General features: G+C 41.4%; 1 protein-coding gene across 3 annotated transcripts; it reads left to right on the top strand.

The window, feature by feature from the left end:
- The first annotated feature begins 2,861 nt into the window (after positions 1-2,861).
- On the top strand, positions 2,862-22,306 carry LOC125739701 (tripartite motif-containing protein 16-like). 3 transcript variants are annotated; one of them, XM_049010098.1, is made up of 8 exons: positions 2,862-3,239; positions 3,380-3,462; positions 14,451-15,164; positions 17,727-17,822; positions 17,961-18,194; positions 18,373-18,532; positions 18,927-18,986; positions 20,239-22,306. In XM_049010098.1, the coding sequence occupies exons 2-8, from the start codon at positions 3,442-3,444 to the stop codon at positions 20,769-20,771; spliced, it is 1,818 nt and encodes a 605-aa protein (XP_048866055.1). In that variant the 5' UTR covers positions 2,862-3,239; positions 3,380-3,441; the 3' UTR covers positions 20,772-22,306. The 3 variants fall into 3 exon arrangements, with proteins under 3 accessions (XP_048866055.1, XP_048866056.1, XP_048866057.1); XM_049010099.1 differs by lacking the exons at positions 2,862-3,239; positions 3,380-3,462 and adding an exon at positions 13,154-13,293; XM_049010100.1 differs by lacking the exons at positions 2,862-3,239; positions 3,380-3,462 and adding an exon at positions 13,155-13,293 and having other exon boundaries at positions 14,495-15,164.
- The last annotated feature ends 828 nt before the right edge of the window (positions 22,307-23,134 follow it).

The following is a 23,134-nucleotide window of genomic DNA, read 5'->3' as shown; positions in this document are numbered from 1 at the left end:
ACTGATAGAGTTCAGATTTGTTTCCTCTCAGTTGTCTGACAGTGGGAGGAACTGCTTCTCTGCAGTAGGTGTGGTTTTGGTAGAACAAAGCTGGTATATAAAGAACAAATATCTCTGTTTCCATTTTCTCGGTTTCTGTGCGGTTGACTGATAGCCAGATAAATCTCATGTGTCAATTATCTGAATGATTTAAAGACATTTGCAAGGTTCCTTATGCAGAGGGATCCATGTTTATTCAAAACAGAGAACCAGAACACAATCCAGTGTCATGAACCAGATCAGGACCCTTTAAGCAAAGTCAGTAATAAGAGGCAATAGGTCAGGATTTAAAGGAGTTTAGAACAGAGATTATATCTGGTACAGAGTGACTCACACTACCTTACACCAGGGAAACCTGATAAGGCTTTATAGATACTGGGGAGATTAATTCTAGGTGCTCAGAACTCTAGTGAGGCAGGCAGAGGAATGGTAGCTGGGATTTGGGAAGATCCAGGCTGGCCCGCGGATCCGGTTCTGTGATTTATCACAACATGAAGTCTGCCCCCACCTGTTACACTAAACTGATACGTCATTATATACAGTTTAACAATAACCAGCATTATATAGCTGATGATCAATGAAAATTGTTACAATGCGATATGTAATCCAGAAGCTCCATTCAATGTAAATGATCTCCTCTTAATAACAAAGCAAAGACATCGGCTGAATTAGTTATGTCGCTAAATTACATTTTGTCAGATCTGGGGCAGACACTCAAAGACCCAAAATGCAGAGAAGCAGAGTTTATTCATGAGACTGGGCAAATAGAACTGAAATTGATAGGCAAGCAGGCGGTTACAAGTCCAGAGAGGGTCTAAGGTGGGGGAGTCAAACCTACGAAGGCATGAGAGACAAGGGATGATGACACCGGGCTGGTCGGAGGGGAACTGGAATTGGAAGAGTCCATCACAGATGTTCATGAAGCATAAAATTTGATGAAAAAAAATGTGATGTAGAATCATATGACTATTTGTGCAAATGTTTATTCCCTGCTGATCCCTCAATGATGATCACGAGAAAATTCAGTCATTAAACGAAAATTGCGAGTTTGAACCCCAACTTCTCTTTCCACTGTTGGGTGGCAAAATCTACGGACACCCTCTGAAATATATCTATGGCTATGGGTCTGACACATGCACCCATGCCACACAGTGTCTCAGGTTGGGACTTTATTAATCTGGTCACCATAGTTGTGGAAGATGGACCTCACTCACTTTGAAGGTTTAGCGTATTATTATTATGAGGGACGGTAACAGGCATTTCAAACAAAACACCCATCATTCCACATTTGCCATAATACAAAAATCACAAGGTTTGTGGAATTTGCCTGGTACTGTGTGCAGGAGGAGGTGGCCTCCTCTGGGCTAGGAACAGGAGACTCTGGCGAGGTGGTCTTCTCTGGGCCGGGCACTTGGGACTTAGTGGAGGTCTTTTCTGGGCCTGGTACTGGACTCTCTTTAAAGCTGGGAACTAAGTCCTCCTCTTCTTTAGCTTGATTTCTGGCAGAAACACTTCAGGCATGACATCGGGCTCTCTGAAGGACTTCATGCTCTGGTGGGGACTGCTCCCTAGGATGGAAGAACTCACTTCCTTATTCACAGGTATGTAGACACAGGGAGTGACATCCACAGCACATCTGAAACCATACCAGGGATTCTGATAACTGAGTCTGTGTGACTCCACATCTCGGGTGAGAACCAAACCCATGGTCTCTGGCTTCATGACCCATCTCCCCGACCAGCACGCCACTGAATCAGGTGAGGTGATGTTCCCGTTTGAAGAATCGAGAAGTTTGTTAGGCTCATCCAGGTCCACAAATAGAAACCGAAGCAGAACCTTCCCACTGGATCTGTAATCGAGTGCCAACGTGAGGGACGAAGACCTGGAATGGACCTGAGAAGGTAGTTCGGAGTGACATCCACACACTTACGCTTCAAAGTCCTGACATCAACACAGACTCATATTCAATTTTAATTTCGTAAATTTTAATAAAGACAATGCATTTTGGAGATGAGTCCACGGCATTATGTGTCTCATTTAATCTGATTGTACCCCTCTTCCTGTCCATCATTATGTGGGCGGGGCTTATAACGCATGAAGCACATGGCAGAATAATTTATCAGTAACAGAGAACAGGGTCTGACAGGCACACGCATCCATCCACTGACCATGAAGTCAGCATAAGTGTATCACAATGACCCTCAGTTTTCCTGCCTCTGTCACCAGCAAGCCTTTGTCTTACCTTGATCGCTTGGAGGACACTGCAGTTATGCTTATGTTCCTTTAACTGCTTAACAGACTTTTTAGATGACATTTATTTATCCTAATTACAACACACATTGCAGCATTCACAGACATTTATAGGGAACTGTGGACCACACTGAGGGAAACTACGGGGATGCACACCAGTGCCACTAGATGGAAATAAAGATCCAAAAATTACCAAAATAAAGAAATTTATTACTGCCCCCTCCCCCCCCCCAAAAAAAAAACAAAGCATTAATATACCCATTTCTTCAAAGGTGATACACATGGGTGGGTGTCATAGGTTTGTGGGGGAGTTAAGGACTCAAAAACCATCTCTCTTGTTGGCCTGCTTACTAGGGACACAACAGATAATAAAAATCGCTAATTTACACTCAGGTGCAGGAAGGAAGGGATGCTTAGTGACAGAAATGAGGATGGAGGCAGCCGAAGACGTGAAACAGTGTGATGCAACTGAGCAAACGCCGGAGCCAGAGCGTGCACAGACACTGGAGGAGCCAGAGCGTGCGCAGACACTGGAGGAGCCAGAGCGTGCGTAGACACTGGAGGAGCCAGAGCGTGCGCAGACACTGGAGGAGCCAGAGCGTGCGCAGACACTGGAGGAGCCAGAGCGTGCGCAGACACTGGAGGAGCCAGAGCGTGCGCAAACATTGGAGGAGCCAGAGCGTGCGCAGACACTGGAGGAGCCAGAGCGTGCGCAGACACTGGAGGAGCCAGAGCGTGCGCAGACACTGGAGGAGCCAGTGCCAGTGTACAAGTGACTGCTGGTTGCATAATGTGTAATTCTGCAGCCAAGGGATCATTTTCAACTCCCCAGTCTTTAGTGATTGAAAAGCCTCTTTCCAGGGACTTGTGTGTGAGCCGGAATTCTTTTCTTTTTTTTCACCTTCTTGCACTATTCTGAATGGCCTGTGGAGGGAGCCATATTTCAGCAGGTAGGATGACAAAACAAAACGGTGAATGCAGAAGCAGTAGCTGGCCCTTCTCTGTCCATGAAGCGTCAATCTAGTGGGGTCAAGCTATCTGAAGTGATTTAGTTTCATTGAAATATCTTTGACGTTTTTCTCTTCCCCAGATTCACAGTGGAGAATCTAAAGATGGTGTTCCTTCATCCACCCCCACACCAGAGCGGGCCCCATGATCACTGCTTCGTTTGAAGTGAGGAATTAAATCTCCATTAACAATCTTAATTAGTCTTCGATTTTCTCAGGCAAACTTGACAGAGAATCTTTAGTGCGGTGGGGAGAGAAATTAGGTGTAGGAGAATGGGATTGTCTGGGGAATAGGAGAGGGATAGAGCCTGGGCAGATGGAAGAAGGAAAACAGGAAGGAGGAGGGCCATGAAGAACTAACAGCAAATCACAAGTAAGAAAATTATAGAACTTCCTTGCACAGCCAATCAGAGGAGGGCGCTGCAGACACAGACCCAATAAAAAGTGTGGCAGGCTGTGATTGCTGGGCTTGCCCATTTGTACTCAGTAACCGAGCAGGAAGTCACAGGAAGAAATGACACTTAGCACCTACATGGTATTGGCATTTTAAAAGTATCAATTAACCATGGATTCTCTCTCTCTCTCTCTCTTTCACACACACACACACACACACCAGGGCACCTATATGCAATCACACAGCGGTAATAAACAGTGCCACAGAATGATGAAAAAACATCATACAGAGCCAACAACACCAAGAGTAAGTGTGTGAAGCTGTCTGTTAATGATTCATCTTCATGTCAGTCCCTGGACGTCATGAACTCTGGACTCTCCAGAGTCAATATTTCTGTAGACTGGAGGTCATTGCTACAGAAATTGTTGGTTTATGTTTGTCAGTCCTTCTGAATGAAATTAAAATCAGCTACGGTGTATATCTTTCATAAAACAACACCAGTTAAAAAAGAAGTTTGGTGGCACTTTGGTCCCACACATCATTTCCTACCCCAGGTTCTCCCAGTATTTGAGAGGATTTCCTCCCCCAAGCCAAAAAGGCGGGCTTAAGTGAACTGGAATTTCTAAACTGCTTTCATTAACCAACACTGCTTGTATATGTGGTCATGGTTGGCTGGTTGAATGTAAAATGTTAAAAAAGATTTTGTAAAAAGGTTTCATTATGGACATCAAAACATTTTAGAGTAAACTTTTGCACAATTTTAAAAGACGGTAATAAACACTAATTCCAATGTCAAACACGAGGGATTACGGAATGACGTTAACCTGTGAACCAATGGGTACTTTTTACTTCATGCAGCTGCTTATAGTGCTGGCTTAAAGCAGTTAATTCTGGTCCTGACGCTATTTATCATGGTTAGATTTTTTTGTCTAACTTCACCCGGTGTTCTGTCAAGTTCAGCTACTTCGTCGAGTTAGGCTACCGTAGTGCTAATCGATTGCCCTAACCCTAACCCTTACCTTAACCCAAACCCCTAAAACCTAACCCCCAAACGGTGGAACTGCACATGCGCAAAAAGGCTCGATAGTACGTCTCGATAGGTAGCTCAACCTGTCAGAACACCAGCGCTGCATAGTGCATTCGCTCGGAACTTCCGAGATGAGTAACATCACGCCCATCACGACATCTCAGAACAAATATGGCTGCCTCCATGAACACGCTGCTATGTGTTGTTGCTTTATATTTTAGCACATTTGGAGTGAGATTATTTTTTCTGAGACAAGCAACAAAAAACACGAACTAGTCAAACCACATTAAAAGCTTTATAAAATATTTTAGTACATTCATAGCGATATTCTTTTTCGAGAGGCAAACAAAATACAAACAAACAAGACACTAACAAGTCTGGTAAAAAACTGATATTGCATGCTAGGATACTGTTTACAGTCATGATATGGTATTCTCTAAATCGAACACGGTGCAATTGCATTTATAACTATTAATACATTTAACAAAATAAACATTTTTTTAAAGATTTATAAAATATAATTACTGTTAAGTATATAAGCCGTCATGTTGAAATTACGTCAGAGGGGAAACCAAACTGGAACCGCTTCCGTGACGACACAACGTTCGTATCCCAGGAAATTCCGATGCTTTATCTTTTTACACAGGGCCACTATACACAATAGTTTATTTTTTTCCCCACTGCTAACACTTTGGATCAGGAGTTGGTCATTGTGAAAGCAGTAATGTGCATGCAGGTGATATTTGTATAGATTTATCTACACACTTCAGACAGTGCGGCCATAGCAGTCAGGTCTCACACATTACGAGATGTAGAAGTTGTCCGACATGGCTGCAGTCAGTTTATACTCCACCCCTGCAGCCGCCGGAAGATCTCGCTCCACGTCACGTCAGCTGCAGGCAGACCTAAGCCCAAGTCGAACGCACCCATTGTGTTTCGGTCACCGTACACTATTGTTACTAAATGGAAATTATGTCTCCACTGACAACATTTATGGGGAAGTTAAAAACAACACGCCGGGAGGGGGGTTCGGAGGACTAGCACTTAACGAATAAGTACAGTATTAGGCTACCATTACATTCACCAGTTTGCAGGGTGTCCATTGGGCCGGGAATTACAAAAGTCTTAAAGTGTCTTGATCTCGAGTTGAACCTGTTCAGGCCTTGAAAAGTCTTACTAGGTTTCAATTTTTTGAGGTCATAAACATCTGTGGTTTCGCGTTTCGCGATTTCAGTCGTCCATGGTCCAAAAATATTAAATGGATAATTCCAGAAATAATTCCTAAATTTTAAATTGCGTGCCATTCTGAGTAGCGTGATGAAATCTCGCGCCGTCCCGCCTGGGGGTGCGTTTCCCGTACAACGACGGAGATTAGCATTAATGATAAATCCTTACGTATCATTCACCTTATGTTAGTTAAAACTAACAATTTCCCCAAACCACCATACCTGTTAGTATCACATGATTTTTCGAACTACAATGGTTCCAGGTATATTTGGTCTTTCATAGCGGGTAGCCTGCATAAACCCACGAACTTCATAATATTATTTATAAATACGATGGTTGTGCCGATACTACATTGTTAATTTATCGTGTAAGTCATATAACATTAATAATATAACAACTCAAAAATAGCAGTGACGTCAAAATATGATACGCTTCTTGCAGTGGAAACAATAGAAGAACTTTTAGCTATGACAGTGCATTTTGTGAAATACGTTCTATCTGTAATTACGCTGATTATTATTATTTCATTGTGTTTCAGTTACATTAAAAGCACTTGCTAATTCCTGGTCCGATGTTGCTTATACAGTATAGTAATTGGAATCGGTTTCATTTTAGTGAAGAGGCAGAGCAGTGCATCAGCAGGGGGCGTTGTAATCCGCTGGCCTTTTTCCTGCGCTATCGTTGTTGCTGGGAAGTCTTTGCCCGGTTGTCTGTCCTGGGTAATGGCGACACAATAAAAGGGTTGTTCAGGAGCTCATTTTGGGTCCTCTACAGACAGTTATTACAGCTTACGGTATGTTACTGACTCAGTGAAATAGACGGGTAAGCCTAACACGCAACCAAGATCGTCTTAATTTCTCGAGTACACCGCAATGGGTTAGTATCCGACCGCTGATACGTTTCTTTCTTCTCTTTCATTATGGCAACGACACGTGTCAGTGATTAAGGATTTATTAATTAAATTGCTGTAATGTTTTCTAAGGCATCCGTTTTCTTTTTGAAGGTATTTGTGTAATGAAGACACTGCACAACACCCAAAGCTCCGCAGAGGGCTAGAAAAACACAAATGTACATATTCAGGGGGTAGTAAAAGTTGTCCTTTATCATGCTCTGTTTTTTTCCTTTACCTCCAAATGAATACTTAAGTAAATTAGGGAATTTGGCACAGGTGGGAAATCATGTGCTGCTCATACATGCTCTGCACTATTTAAAACCTTGTGTTAAGAGTGAAGGGGTCCTATATTCCAAAGTAAAAATGGCACAGGAACATAAGCCACTATTTACAGCCACAGAGCTTGCTGTTTTGGTGGATGAAGTGGAAAGGAACAGTACAGCTATTTTCTCAAGGCTGAAAAGAGGGGGAAAGCTTGGGAGGTCATCACAGAAAAAGTAAATGCTGTGGGCCATGGGATGTATGATAGAGGACGTGAGGGGCAAGTGAAGGGACTACGCCAGTATCACAGAAAGGAAGGCTACAGCACTGAGGAGGGAACAGGAGAGGACTGGTGGTAGGAGCACCAGTCTTCCTCCGCTCAATCCTGGGGAGGAGCGAGGGTTGGCCATCCCAGGGCCAGAGGAACTTGAGAGTCCCAGGGGATCTTTAGAACTCCCAGAGGTCAGAGGTCTCCACCCCTCAGTCACCACATCTGGGCCCAGCAACATCTCCACTGGCAGTTTCCCTTGAGTCCCCCAAATCCTCTCAGTCGGCAGTGGCCCCCGCACACCCGCCAGCACAGAAACATCCACTGCCAGTGCAGTGAAGAGCCGAGATACTGAGAGATGGCCTTGGCCTCGGCACAGCTGTGACAGCTGTCACCCAGGTGCTGTTACAGATCCCTCAGGGGATGGGTGACCTCTTCAGCCACAGTGGAGTAGATCACCAGAGCAAACCAAGGCTTCCACGACATTGCCGGCATTCCCTGAGCCACTGGCGAATGACGTCACCCTCAAGTTAACAACTTTCCAGTACAAGAAGTCTGAAAGCCATTTAGCAGCAATAGCTCTAGTCGGGTTCATTATTAGCTATTGTTCGCAATACCATTTCATAACAACACATTATGCAGTATTTTGCACATCTAAACACCGTAGCAAAATGTCCACAGATAGAGGTTGAACAGTATTGTGTGTGATCAACCGATATAATGAGACATAAATCAGATGTAAGTGCTAATAAACAGTATATAACTACAGCTTTCACTTTTGTTAATGATGGGTGCAGGCCCATTTTTTTCTATAAGAATGAATCTTGGTGATTCACGAATCCCATTATGTTTGATTTATAATAAAACTTAATAAACAGCTTGTTAAAATGCCTGTTATTGTCCTCATAATGATAATACCCTACTGCTGTTGTCTCCACAGTGAGTGAAGTCCATCTCCCTCAAGTAAATCATATTCACTCACATCCCTGTTTCTCTCTGTCTCCTTATACTTACCAAAGATGCTGATCTACTGGTATTAGTGCCCAGACCAGAGAAAAATTGTTACAATGTGAGTTTATTCACGCACGCACACAAAATAATAATGCAGCACAAAAACATGTGAAATGAAAGTGAAGTGTAAAGTGTTTTGGAATCATTTAAATTTACTTAGTAAAGTTTCATGCGACTAATAACACTGTTGCGTGTATACCACAGTAAAGCACTCGTTTTCTTTTAGCATGCTGCCACCTTCTGGTAAAAATTTAGTACTTCAGTTTAATAAAAATCGGTAAAATCGCATTCCAGTGTTTCTCAAGGGGCAGAAGAAAAAACAATGATGTCATAAAGAAAAATATATTTCACTTGCCAATCGCAAGTGGAAAATCTTCCTCTTTCTGTTCTCCAATATTAAATTAAAAACGTAAAAAAGCCAAAAGTCTTGTATTTTGTTTGGTTACTTATGGTTAAGTTTAGGGCTTGGTTTAAGGTTAAGATTATTGTCATAGTTGGGATTTGGCTTTTGTCCATAGAAATGAATGGGGAGTCCCCATAAAGATATGAACATATTTGTGGACTGTGTGTGTGGGGGGGTGTACATATTACATTGTGGATATCAAATTTCCCCACAATGTGATTAAAAACCTTTTACCTTGATGTAGTGGGGACCATTTTTTTGGTACCCTCGATGGGGAACTTTTAATTTTAATGCCATCAAAAAAACAAAAATGCCAAAAGTCTTGTATTTTGTTAGGTTCTTTATGCTTAAGATTAGGGCTGGGTCAGGTTCTTTTGTTGCGATTCTTTGGCTCTGGAGTGCAGAGTGTTGCGATACATTGCAATAATACATCAAGTTCATTCTGGATCAAAAAATTTCCCTTGGAGCACTTCAGGCAATGCTTAAAAACTTCCACACGACATTCTGCAATGTTGGAATGGTGCAGATCATATGTGTTTAATTCTGTTGCTCTTCACCGATGTCTGTAATTCACGTGGTGTGGACTGTGGGCCATTGTTACTCACTAAGACATCGGGGAGGCCAAATTGACTGAATAACCCTCACAACCACCTTGAACATGTGGCCTTGGAAAGGTGTTTGCTTGAACTTTCTTTGGAGACTTGTGAAGACCATGGGCATCAATAACATGGCCTAAGTACTTAAACGAATCTTCAAGGCATTGAAGGACTGTATCCGAGATCTTAAGGTCCTGGAGACGATTTTATTCCATGACCAAAATGTCATCCAGATAACAATGGACATTTGGAAGAGCCTGGAGAACTTGGTGTGTGGCTTGTTGAAACATTGCTGGTGCTGATGTGATTCCAAAAGCAAGTTTGTTGTAGCGGAACAGTTCTTTTGATGTCATGGTGGTAAGGTATTTTCGGGGTTGTTCTTGAACTGGAATTTGCAAGTATTCATGGGACAAATGCACCTTGCTGAAATACTGCCCCCCCCCCCCCCCCCCCCGAATGGTGGAAAAATCTAGCAAAGTGAAAGTAAAGGCTACAAGACCTTACAATTTTCAAGTGCAAGTCCCCCAAAAACCTGCTTAAGTACAGTAACAAAGTATTTGTACTTCATTACTTTACACTTCTGATAATAACACCCTAGTGCTGCTGTCTGCAACAAGTGAATCCCATTTACTCACATCTCCATCTCTCTGTCTCTTTCTAGCTACTAATGATCCCAGCTTACTGGTATTAGTGCCCAGGACCGGAGCAAAATTCTTACAATGTAAGTCTGTTCACACACACACAAGTTGGCATACCTGTTAAAATTGGGACCTTCCATTCATTTCTATGGGAAAAAACCCTAATTCCAATCAGGACATCCTTAATCCCTACTCAACCATAACCTAAACCATAAGTAACCAAACAAGATACAAGATTTTGGTATTTTTACTTTTTTGATAGCATTAAGAGATTTTTATAAAACTGAGGTTATCCAAATGGGGACCTGAAAAATGTCCCCAAAAGTAAGGAAGTTTCAGGTTTTACCGCACTTTGGGGACATTTTGGTCCCCATTTGTGATCTGTGCAAACTCACAAATGCACACACCCACCCATGCATGCGCGCACACACACACACACACACAAAAAGTGCACACTCTTGTTTACTATAAGGAGTGAACAAGACCAAACCATCACCTTCTGATGTTCTCTTCCATAAGATTCCTGTCGGCTCACTCTGGACCCCAACACAGCAAACAGAAACCTCCATTTGTCTGAAGGGAACAGAGTGGTGACATGGAAGAGAGAGAGACAGTCATATCCTGATCACCAGGAGAGGTTTGACTCAAGTGCTGTGTACAGAGGGTCTGACTGGGCACTGCTACTGGGAGGATGAGTTCAATGGAGTTGGGGTTGGTATAGCAGTCACATATATGGGTGTGGTAATGACAGCGCACTTGGACACAATAACAAGTCTTGGTATTTGTACTGGTACAATAATGAGCAAACTGAGGTATGTGCTCCCCCCTCCACCAGGATTGGAGTGTACCTCGATCACAGGGCAGGAACTCTGTCCTTCTACAGGGTCTCTGACACAATGACCCTCCTGTACAGGGTCCAGACCACGTTCACGGAGTCCCTCTATCCTGGGTTTACATTTATGTTTTGTAAAGGGTATGAATCTTCAGTTCAACTGAGCAACATTTAACGAAACACTGATTCTTGAGTTAAGGGAGAAAACATGTCCTACAAAGGAAAGCCTTCTTTGTGTTAAATATAATAAATAAATACATAACATTAATCTGAAGTAAATGTGTAAATTTGGGGCCATTCTGGAATGCATTCATTAATTCCATTCCGGATGGAACTGGAGCTGGGATTGGGAAAATAAACTACGGGGAAATGCAACTGGAATTGAATTCTAATTTCATGGAGATTTCAATTCCAACTCCAGTTCCATTTCCTGATTTGGATCGGAATTGACGAATACATTCTGGAATGGCCCCAACCCTGACTAAATATTAACTAACAATAAATTCTTATATTTTAAAATGATTTTATTAGACAAAATGTACCTTCTGTATCTAAAGTTAACCTCTCCTCGGTCATAGGTCACAATGTCAAACTGCCAAGACAAGGGTTTAAAATGCTACAGGCATATATTTACAAATTTAATAAAAAAATGGGATCAGAAATATATGAAATAATATATAAAAAAATTTTTAACCTATTTTTAATGACAAAATACCTAATATATACCAAAGTTGTGTCCTCATTTTCAGTCAACTTCATCAGATTTTTTAAAAATGTTTTTTTAATGATCCTGAATAAATCAGGCAGTGTTATAATTAGCTATAACTCTAAGGACTGTTGATCAGAATGATAGGTAAGTTTTGTATTATTTGATATTTTAAAGAAACGATGTACAGATTGTGACAGTCACAATCTCCACATGTCAAAACTGTCTTCCCATCATGATAATTATAGCTAGGAATTGTGGAATATAATTCTGGCACTTGAGGTAGGTTTTTTAGGCAGCTTGCAAAGCAAATGGCTTCAGAGTAAAACATGATTAAGAAGAAAAAGTATTCCCTTTTATGAACTCCATCAGGTTTTTGTTACAGTACGGCATGGCGAAGGAGGGATGATCCACGTGGCGGCTCTGAACAAAGGGGCTTTATTAAACAAGTGTTAAATTATAAAAAGTTCAGGCTGGCCTCTAGTCAGCCTCGAACCATAGACAGTAGCGATGCCTCTATCAGAGCCACATGCTCAGCCCTTTGAGCGACATAGCAGCCCAAGGAACACAAGCACACACACAAGGAACTAAAACAAGCCTGGGAAATAAGGGGAGATGGGATGACTAGTGACACCCGCTGGCCAAATGAGGAAAAGACACATGAACCAGGGCAGGACAGGAACTGATGGTGACAGTTTTGTGTCTGATGGAGTTGACATGTAATTTGATGGTGTTGATTGTGCTCTCTAAACGTTTTCATGTTGTATTATAATTGCATTTTTTTAATATGGGGAAATACCATTATTTCATGGTTTTATTTACATGCATATTTACACACTTTTTATAACACTTTTACATCAACAACTTGTAGAGCATAGAATGGCTTGTGACATTGCTAATTCTTGCTATTTTTAATTCTATGTATTAGAATATTTCTAAATAACAGTTGATATTTACTTTATTACATCATTATTTGCATGCATGTGCAAGCACACACCTACTGACATACTATGCCGAATGGTTTCAAATTGCGCTTTTTTTTTTAGATTTTTTTATAAAAAATCCTAGTGGATTTAACTAAGATTTATTATAGGCAAGCATGAGAAGGAGGAAACTATCTGTAAAGGAGCAAAGGAGGAGAAATAGGGATATCAAAGGCAAACGAGAGAGAAATTGGACAGTGAGAAATTCTGTCATACCAGCTTGGTTTCAGTACATGCTAATGAGAGGTTTTCAGTCTCATGAAAACTTTCACAAATCAGGGTGAGTCCTTCTAGGGTAGATGAAGGTGTGAAAGAGGTAATTTTTAACCCTTTGCATCTAGATTGAGACCTTGAGCCATAAATACTACTGTATTTTAATCAGTCATAACTCTTAAAATATGACTTGTGAAAGCTTTCACAAATCAATATCAGTGTCTGAAGGGTACATGACGGGGTGAAAGGTTCTTGTTTGACTGTCACAAGTCATCTTGGTGAATTTTAACCAGATTAAATGCATGTGGTATGAATGTAATTATTAAATTTGTGTATTTGGGCTATATGGTTGGTCCACCTTAAGACCTATCTTTCCGGTCCTCCTTAAAACGCGTGTTTTTCCAGTGTATTTTTATGGGTTTACACGCGAAATATGGACATGTTATCAGTTGTGAAAATTTTCACAAATCAGGATGTTGAATATGAGATGCTTTTGAAGTCATGAGGACGTCTGGTTTTGACGTGAGACGCTAATGAAAATAAATGGTAAGCATTATAGGCGGTTTTAAGGCCATTTATTTATATTTTCTGAATTCACACATCAGGACTATCAGAAGAAGCAATAATTCGTATTTTTTCGTGCACATATAAGGTTTTTATGGCCGTTTGCAACGTGAATAACGACCCGCAAACTAAAACTTTACCGACGTCGTGTACGTCTCCCTTAACGTGCGTATCGGAATGGGCTGAAGGGATATGGATGGTAGAACAGTAAAGACTTTAGTTTAAGCTGCAGCCTGTGGATGAAGTGCTTTGTGCTAGACACTGTGAGCGACAGCAACACGAAACATTACAATAACAACTTCACAATAATCACAACGCAAGTACATTCATCCTGCTTGCACTAAACGGAAACATTCCCAGTTTTCCCTCTAACCCCGTCCCTCATGCTTATAACCATAATCCGTAGATCAAAATTTCATACATCTCTTTCACACATCCAGCCCAAAAATCCAGCGTTAGAAAGCGGTTACTTCCCTAGAGAGGAGCACACCCGCCTTCCCCACGTTCTCCAGGGAAGGGGGATTAAACTTTAATTTTAATTTAAAGTTCCTCAGCCGACAGGGTTCGCATCAGTCCTCTAGTCCTAGCTGCCAGCCCTAAAACAACCGTAGTTCGAAATCTAATCTAAACATTCACCCCCTTATAACTAACTATCTTCGTCCGCGGTCGGTCTAGCAGCAGCGATGGACACACCGCGTTTTTCCCCAAAATGCCCGCCCGAAGTTTCTCCCACAGCCTCCTTTCGTTACTGTTGGCCGTAACCCCCACCTCGCATTCCCAACTTGGCGTCGTCTTTATTACCCCCCCTTCCAAGTCGCAGGTGTTCCTCATTACCATGCAGGGAACGACCACATCCAGAGCCGTTCACTACACTAACATATTAACACTAACAGGTGGGAGTAGATTAAATGTATTTACATATTTATTTACAGTAAAGTTAGCCACACAAAAAGTGAAAATCTAAATGAGTTTTTTTCTGTATACCAACTTCTACCAAACACCAGAACATCAAAATGTAGTGTTTGAATATTGTTTTTTCTCTAAATCAAATTTTAATTACAAACACTACAGAAATATTGAGTTGATTAACTTTTTTTTTTACACTACTATTTTACTCATGAACTCCATTGCTTGCCCAGTCTGTTCTCATTCTGGCCTCTGTCCAAAACCACACCTACTGCAGCCTGAGAAGCAGGAAATTCCACCGACTCTCACACAGAAAAGAGGAAATGAAACTGAATCCTATCAGTGTGTGTTGTAAAATGGCAGAAGCCTGCGTGGAGGTGAATCAGAATGAGTTCAGCTGTCCGATCTGTTTGGATCTACTGGAGGATCCAGTGACTGTTCCCTGTGGACACAGTTACTGTATGAGCTGCATTACGAGATGCTGGGACCAGGAGGATCATGCTGGAGTTTACAGATGTCCCCAGTGCAGAAAAACCTTCAAGCGCAGACCTGTTCTGGGCAGAAATACCATACTGGCTGAAATGGTGGAGAAACTGAAGAAGGCTGCACAACATCCAGCTACTCCTACTGACCATTATGCTGGACCTGGAGATGTGGAGTGTGACGTCTGTACTGGGAAAAAACGCAAAGCTGTAAATTCCTGCCTGGTGTGTCTGGTCTCTTACTGTGAAACTCACCTCCAGCCTCACTATGAATCTCCAGCTTTTAAGAAGCACAAGCTGACTGATACCACTGGACATCTGCAGGACAAGCTCTGTTCCCAGCATGACAAACCTCTGGAGCTCTACTGCCGTACCGACCAGCAGTGTATCTGTAATCTCTGTATGATGTATGAACACAAAGGCCATGATACAGTCTCAGCTGCTGTAGGAAAGGAGGAGATGCAGGTAAGACGAGAACCTCTATTATATTTATATATATATACACACATACATACATATACATACATACACAGACAAGTATACATGACAATGTGATGTTTTCTGACTTTTTGAGTGTTATAAATGTTTTGGGACTTCTGGTTTGAGATATGCAGGAGTAGGATGTGCTGGCGAAAGTCTCCCAGTAACTTTAACGTAATTTTCTGAACCCCTCAATAATTTACAAATGATATAATTATTGGTCTAATAAATATAATCCTAAATGATAGAGACATGTCCAGTAAATGTTCCTTTAAAAAAAGTTTTAATGAACAACTTTAGGATATCCCAACCTAAAAACATGCCACGCCCTCACAGCGTGACCTTCTTAAAGAAGCCATGACTACCCTCATTGAAGCTTCCCTCGCCCCTATCCAGTCGACAATAGCTGGTTTTTATGAAACGGTTGACACCCTGGGGAGACGAGTCACTGCTGTTGAGTCAACTGCCGGTGAAGGAAACATCCAAGCTGAAAGCGCTAAATGCAACATTAATAGGCCAAGTAGAGGACTTGGAAGACAGATCCGGATGTTTGAACGTTCGAATAATCAACGTGCCAGAAAAGCAGTGAAAATAATGGTGGGATTTACTTCCAGTATGTTAATGGATATCATGGGTTGCTGCGTGTTAGCTGAACTGGACCGAGCGCACAGTGTCCTAAGACCGAAACCTAAAGAAGGCCAACCACCAAGACCCATCATAGTAGCTTACCACAAGGACAAGGACCAGGGCAGGGATAGCTGGAAAACAAGCAGGGCAGTGGGGCCTGAGGACCGAGTTTGAGAACCACTGGCCCAGAGGGAGAAATTAAATATCTTGTATGGTCCTTCATCTAATAAGATCGCAGAAGTCGTGGTTTCATTGGATGCAGAGAAAGCTTTTCATTGAGCAGAGTGGGATTATCTCTTTTTCGTTTTGGAACAATTTGGCTTTAGTAAAACATTTATTCCGTGGATCCATCTCCTTTATTCTCTTCCAAAAGCATCCGTCATTACGAATCAGCTGTGCTCAAATTTTTTTTCTTTATCTAGGGGTACAAGACAGGGTTGCCCATTTAACCCACTTTTATTTATACTTGCAGTAGAACCACTATCTCTGCCCCTAAAAGCTACACCCACAATACAAGGAATAAACAGGTGGGGAATTGAGCATAAGCTATCACTTTATGTGGACGATATGTTACTCTGTATTTCAAACCCTCTTTCATGTATTAAAGTCCTTACACAGTTAAAAACGTCTGGATTAATCTCAGGCTTTAAACTTAACCTGTCAAAAAGTGAATGCTTACCAGTGAATGAACTTGCAGCATGTATCCCAGACCATAACCTTCCTTTCCATATATCAAAAATCAATTTTAAATGTTTGGGAATTAATATTACATGTGAATTTAAAGATCTTTTTGGAGGTGATTTTACTCCACTCATTACCCCGTCTTAAATCTGATTTCCAAAAATTCAATATCTTACACCTGACATTAGCAGGAAGACTTTTTGTTCCAGTGCCTGCCGATCACCCTATCCAAATCCTTTTTCCAAGGGTTAGATAAATTAATATCAAGATTTATATGGAGCAGTCAGACTCATTTATTTTGATTTTTTTCATTATTTTCAAGCTCCTCAGTTTGCAAAGAAACGTAGTGTATGATTCCACTTTATTTCTGAAAAGTCTTTAATAGACACACTGTTAGAAATTTTTTGTTGTTTAAAAGGCTTTATGGCACATGCGTACACAGTGATTATGTCAGCTATTAACACTAAACTCGGCAGGATTAAAAATAGTTGGCAAGAAGAACTGGAGATGGAAATACAGTTGTGTCCCTTAATAGCTATATTTGGTGTGCCAGGTGGGGACATAGCCCAGACAGCAAAACAGCTTAATATCATAGCATTTGTATCTCTGTTGGCCCAGAAGCAGATTTTTTTCCAGTGGAAGTCGACCATTCCTCATACTGCAGCGCAATGGCTACAGGATTTAATGCTGTTTCTACATTTAGAGAAGATAGAACACACAGTAAGAGGGCCAAACAAGTCTTCCTCAGTTTGGGGGCCTTTGTCTTATTTTGGCAAGATCCGATCACTCCCTTTAAGTTAAGGTGCTGGTATAGACCTGGTAGCGGCTATCCCACACATTCAAGGTTAAAAAATGTTTTAAAGACACAGAAATTAATCCTGTTTAGATCAAGTGAAAGAAGAGCAAAAAAAATCATTGATGGTTGGAAAAAAATATGGAATTTTGTGAGATCGAACAATAGTTGTCCTTAACTGATAATAGCTATGTTCATTTAAAGTACAGATGATGTAATTATTAGTCTAATAAATATAATCCTAAATGATAGAGACATGTCCAGTAAACGTGCTTTAAGCATTAAACTATGAGGGTCGAATTCTTATTTCCTTCTTTTTTTCCAATAATTGATTCCTCCCCCCCCCATGTCCCTTTGGGGGCTATGAAAAAAAATGCCCAAAAACGGGTTTGTGAAAGTAAAAAATCTGAAAGAAAAGCATTTAGCTTCTTTATTTCCATCTGTAGACACAAATGGATGAAACACAGAAGGAAATTCAGCAGAGAATCCAGATGAGAGAGAAGGAGCTACAGGAACTGAGAGAGGCTGCGGGCTCCATCACAGTAAGAGGCAGAGGAGCTCAGCCGGAACCATTCCTCACTCAGCCAAAGAGGATCTTAGTGTTTGGTCACCATCCAATCTGATCCGGGCTCCCAGTGAGAGCTGAAGATACACCTGTCCTTTGTATGTGTCTCTGACAGAGCTCAGCACAGAAGGCAGTGGAGGACAGCGAGAAGATCTTCACTGAGATGATCCACTCCATTGAGAGAAGACGCTCTGAGGTGACAGAGCTGATCAGAGATCAGGAGAAGGCTGCAGTGAGTCAGACTGAAGGACACATGAAGAGACTGGAGCAGGAGATCGATGAACTGAAGAGGAGACACTCTGAGCTGGAGCAGCTTTCAGTCACAGAGGATCACATCCATTTCCTCCAGGTAACAATATGACCACTTTAACAATATGACATTCAGAGTATTCAAATGGATGCCCGTGTTCATTTGCATATATTCAACTTCTTTTTCATTTGCCAGACAGAAATTAATGTTCCTTTTAATTTGGTTACAGTGCATATTTGTTTTGATGAAGCTGTTTAATCAGACTGTGTGTCTGTAGAGGTGCCAGAGTCTTCATGTTGTCCCTGAAGCTGGATTTGGACCCAAAATCTCAGTGAATTCATGCTATTATTTTGGGAATGTGAAGAAGGTGGTTTCTGATCTGAAGGACCAACTGGAGAAGGTTTTCAAAACAAGATCAGCAGAGATCAAGGATGCAGGTTAATACTGAAACATATTTTACGTTCATTCATAGTAATATAGGCTTTGGATCGAAATTATGTAACAGCATCACTCCCACTTTTGTCTGAACAAGAGAAATTCGGTTTTTCTATATGACAAAAATGTTTATTCATGTTAATATAGGCAATTAGGAGAGAGTACGTATTACAGTCAGCCCTGTATATGTGTGATCAAGTTAAATTCTGTTTTTCTTTATACAATCAACAAACCTTGTTAATTTTGTTTAATGTTAAACTTAGAATAATAAGCAGTTTGTTTATTAATAAGAATAATATCAACAGCAACAATAACAATAACAATACCCTAGTGCTACTGTCTGCCACAAGTGAATCCCATTTACTCACATCTCCATTTCTCTCTGTCTCTTTCTAGTTACTAAAGACACCGTCCTACCAGTATTAGTGCCCAGGACCAGAGCAAAATTTTTACAATGTGAGTCTGTTCACACACACACACACACACACACACACACACACACACACACACACGCATGTCGGGTAAACATATCTTTATGGGGATTTTTGCATTTTTAATGTTTTCATTAAAACATTAACATGCAGTTACAGATTTTTATTAAATTGAGTTTTCCCAGTAAACTGGTCCCCATAAGGGAAAAAAAATGGGTATTCATCACGTTGTGGGGACATTGTGTCCCTATAAGGTAAGGTATGCCTGCTCACACAAATACATACACACACACACACACACACACAGACACGTCTCTCTCTCCCTGTATGAGGTGGAATGTGGTTTATTGTGTTTCTTTTTCTCTCCCGCTGCCCCCTAACCTTTAACATTTACATTAGCTGCGCACACCATTTCCATTGGAATCCCTTGCATAGCTACACCTGATGTGTCACATTATTCTCCTTCACTTGTTCTTTCGGGTATTATTAGGGTGAACAGAACAATATGAAAAGTAATTGAATAAATATATTTTGTGGCTCAGCAGGCTAAGACTCTATGCCTCTTATTAGAAGGTCGCTTGGTTGAGCCCCGTCCTCGACAGAATGGTCGATTGCCCCTGAGCGAGACCCTAAATCCCCAGGTCCAGGGTTGCCGCACACTGACTGACCCTGGGCTGTGACCCCAAGCTGGCTCTCATTTGTGGGTGTGTCTTATAAAGAGCAAGATGGGGTAGACGTAAAGAAAATTTCCAGACCAGGACTGATAAAAACACTACCATTCTATTTTCAGAATAGTGTTATATCTACATAATTGGTGCAATAAATAGAATTAGAAATAAAATTAACTTTACTGATGTGTGTGTGAATGGTGTGTGAGTGTGCCCTGCGATGGGCTGGCCCCCCATCCTGGGTTGTTCCCTGCCTCGTGCCCATTGCTTCCAGGATAGGCTCCGAAGCCCCCCGCAACCCAATAGGATAAGCGGTTTGGAAAATGGATGGATGGATGGATGGATTAAGTTTACTGATGACAGAGAGAAAGTTTTAAAATGAAAAAGATATGGCCAAGCATTCATTTAACTGGAAAAAAACACCTTTCTAACTGACTGAGAACTTGGAGATTTATGACACCATACAAAAGAGAAACATCCTAAAATGAAGAAGCACAGGCAAACTAAGCTTTGTAAAAATCATATCAGATACCACCAAAGGGTGCACACTCTTGTTTAATGCAAGGAGCAAAGACCAAACCATCACCTTCTGATGTTCTCCTCCATCAGATTCCTGTCGGCTCACTCTGGACCCCAACACAGCAAACAGAAACCTTCATCTGTCTGAGGGGAACAGAGTGGTGACATGGAAGAGAGAGACACAGTTATATCCTGATCACTGGAAGAGGTTTGATGGGCATGACCAAGTGCTGTGTACAGAGGGTCTGACTGGGCGCTGCTACTGGGAGGTTGAGTGGAACAGGGATGGGGTCGGTATAGGCGTCACATATAAAGGGATCAGCAGGAAAGGAGCGGGTGATGACAGCGCACTTGGAAACAATGACAAGTCCTGGTGTTTGAACTGTGATCTTGATAGTTACTCATTTTGGCACAATAATAAGTACACTGCGGTATCCGGCCCCCGCTCCTCCAGGATAGGGGTGTACCTGGACCACAGGGCAGGAACTCTGTCCTTCTACAGCATGTCTGGCAAAATGACCCTCCTGTACATGGTCCAGACCACGTTCACTGAGCCCCTCTATCCTGGGTTTTCATTTAGGTATTATAGATGTGAATATTCAGTAAAGCTGAGTGATATCTAATGAAAATTAGTTAAACGTCTAAGATCAGATTAAAGCAAATTGGCTACAAAGAAATACATTTCATTCATTTACAACAAATAACCAGTTTTTGTTAAGAAAAGCTTTCATGAACTTGCTATAAAGTAAAAATATAAAAAAACGATAACACTACTTGAGGGGGCACAAATACTTAGTAGTAACTCAGTAACTACTGAAGTACAAATCATAAACAAATACAGTAGCTACCTCAGATAGATGCATCAGCATTCATTAATAATGAACAAACATCAGTATTTCACTTGTGTTAATCATTACTTGATCCTTTGGTAGTTCCTTTGGTAATTCCATCAGTAGTTTACAAAGGTTTACAGAATTAACATATTCGTAACAAATATAGTAACTGCTTGGGATAATGATTAACAAACACAAGATCAGTATATAACTAAGACTTAGTTTGTGTTTAATAAAATACATAAGTAATAGCATAATACAACATTATGTATGCCCCCTTAAGTAAAGTGTTACCAAAAACATCTAGAGAGATGTCTTAAGAATGACGTATGATTTCCGGTTTGAGGGCAGTGGGCACAAGCATTTCAACTTTCCATTGCCAGTCAGTCAAAATGACGTTATACATGCAATGTCTTCAGGATCTTTCAAAGATAACGATCGGTTATGTTCACAGCATCATTCAAGCTGCAATCTGTCATTAGCAGGTTTTTTTCGTTGTTATTTTTTCATTCAGATTGCTACTTTGTTGTAAAATGTACACTATATGAACAAAAGTACTGACACACCTCTTAACTGTTGAAATTAGGTGTTTTATTCAAACCCCTTGACACAGGTATATAAAACCAAGCCCCTAGCCATCCATTTGTGACAAAAGCCACTTTTGTGAATTCAAGAAATAAAGAATCAAAGCATGATACTCCCATAGGATGCCACCTTTGCAATTGTTCAGTTCATTAAATTTCTTCCCTGCTAGATATTCCACAATCAACTGTAAGTGGTATTATTGCAAAATGGAAGCACTTTGGCACAACAGAGACTTTGATAAACCCCTTGTTAAGTTAATACAGTGATTGATGAGTATTCATTTATGTTTTTTAACCTGTGTAAAAGTCACTCAGTATCGTCACATACACATTATCTCTCTGTTTTAATCCATTGTGCTGTTGCGTTTCAGATATTGTCTGTAATTCTCTATTGCAATCCTGACAAAACACTAAATCTTTTCTGTTATTTTATATACACTTTTAAAAGAAAAAGTTGACAACTTGATATTTCAAGGCAAGTTACTGCACTAGATTTTTGAGTTTTGAGAACTCAAACTGTAACGTTTTGAAGCAAATCACCTATTGTATACCAAATAATGGTCATTTATTTTTGGTTTTGTAATTCAGCCGAAAAAAAAATGAATTCGGTTTTGGTGTTACAGAGAAAAAAAACATTTTGGTTTATCACTATTTTACACTGAATTATATAATTTTGAAATATGAAAGTAATTAATTTCATTGTACTGTTCGTACATGTGACAATAAAACGTAAAACTGCCATTTCTCTATTGTGAAAATTATTAAATGATGTGATGGCAAAACCATGGCTTCTGTTCATGAATACCATTTAAGTGTCATCCCCTTGGATACCTCAACAACCACAGATCCAATAAACCTTCCTGCTGTGCGCATATCTGGATCCCCGCAGTTTTATTCTGCCGCCCGTCACAGAATACTTCGCCGGCAAGTTATGGATCCAGCGCACAGCCGCTCCGTGGAGAGCCGGCTGGCTGCCATCGAACAGCTCCTGACCGCACAAGCGGCTCACGTGCCCTTACCGGCATCCCCACCTTGGGCTGCTCCCTCCGCCCCTATCGCTCCACCTGAGCGATACGATGGAAATCCCGACACCTGTCGGGGATTTCTAATGCAGGTGGGAATTTACGTGGAGGAATATCCGGAGATGTTCCAGTCCCCCGGAGCAGAGGTGCGGTTCACGATCTCCCTTCTCACTGGAAGAGCTCGAGAGTGGGCAACCGCCCTGTGGGCTCGCCAGAGCCCTCTAATCGAGACTCCCCAGGATTTCCATCAAGCCTTACTGGAGGTGTTCGACCACCCTGCCGTGGGACGGAGACCAGGAGACCGTCTCCTGGATTGTCGACGGGGTTCGCACTGCGGCGGACTTTTCACTTGAGTTCCGCACCATCGCCGCCGGACTCCAATGGCCGGACGATGCCCTGATGACCATCTTCCGCAGGGGATTAAACCAGGACCTCCAGGACGACCTCGCCTATCAAGGAGAGGCACTGTCCTTCGAGGAATACGTTCATCTGGCCGTAAGATTGGATAACACCGTCAGGGATCGGAGAAGAAGGAGAACCCAGGCAG

Source organism: Brienomyrus brachyistius, chromosome 4 (assembly GCF_023856365.1).
Source record: "Brienomyrus brachyistius isolate T26 chromosome 4, BBRACH_0.4, whole genome shotgun sequence".
Lineage (NCBI taxonomy): Eukaryota > Metazoa > Chordata > Actinopteri > Osteoglossiformes > Mormyridae > Brienomyrus > Brienomyrus brachyistius.
Note: the sequence above shows the minus strand (reverse complement) of the source record. Positions and strands in the feature narration are given on the sequence as shown.

Coding starts and splice junctions, on each gene's coding strand:
- LOC125739701 (XM_049010098.1), top strand. CDS start 3,442: ATGATCACTGCTTCGTTTGAA. Junction 17,823..17,960: donor AGGCTGCGGGCTCCATCACA/GTAAGAGGCAGA, acceptor TGTCTCTGACAG/AGCTCAGCACAGAAGGCAGT. Junction 18,987..20,238: donor CAGAGCAAAATTTTTACAAT/GTGAGTCTGTTC, acceptor CTCCTCCATCAG/ATTCCTGTCGGCTCACTCTG.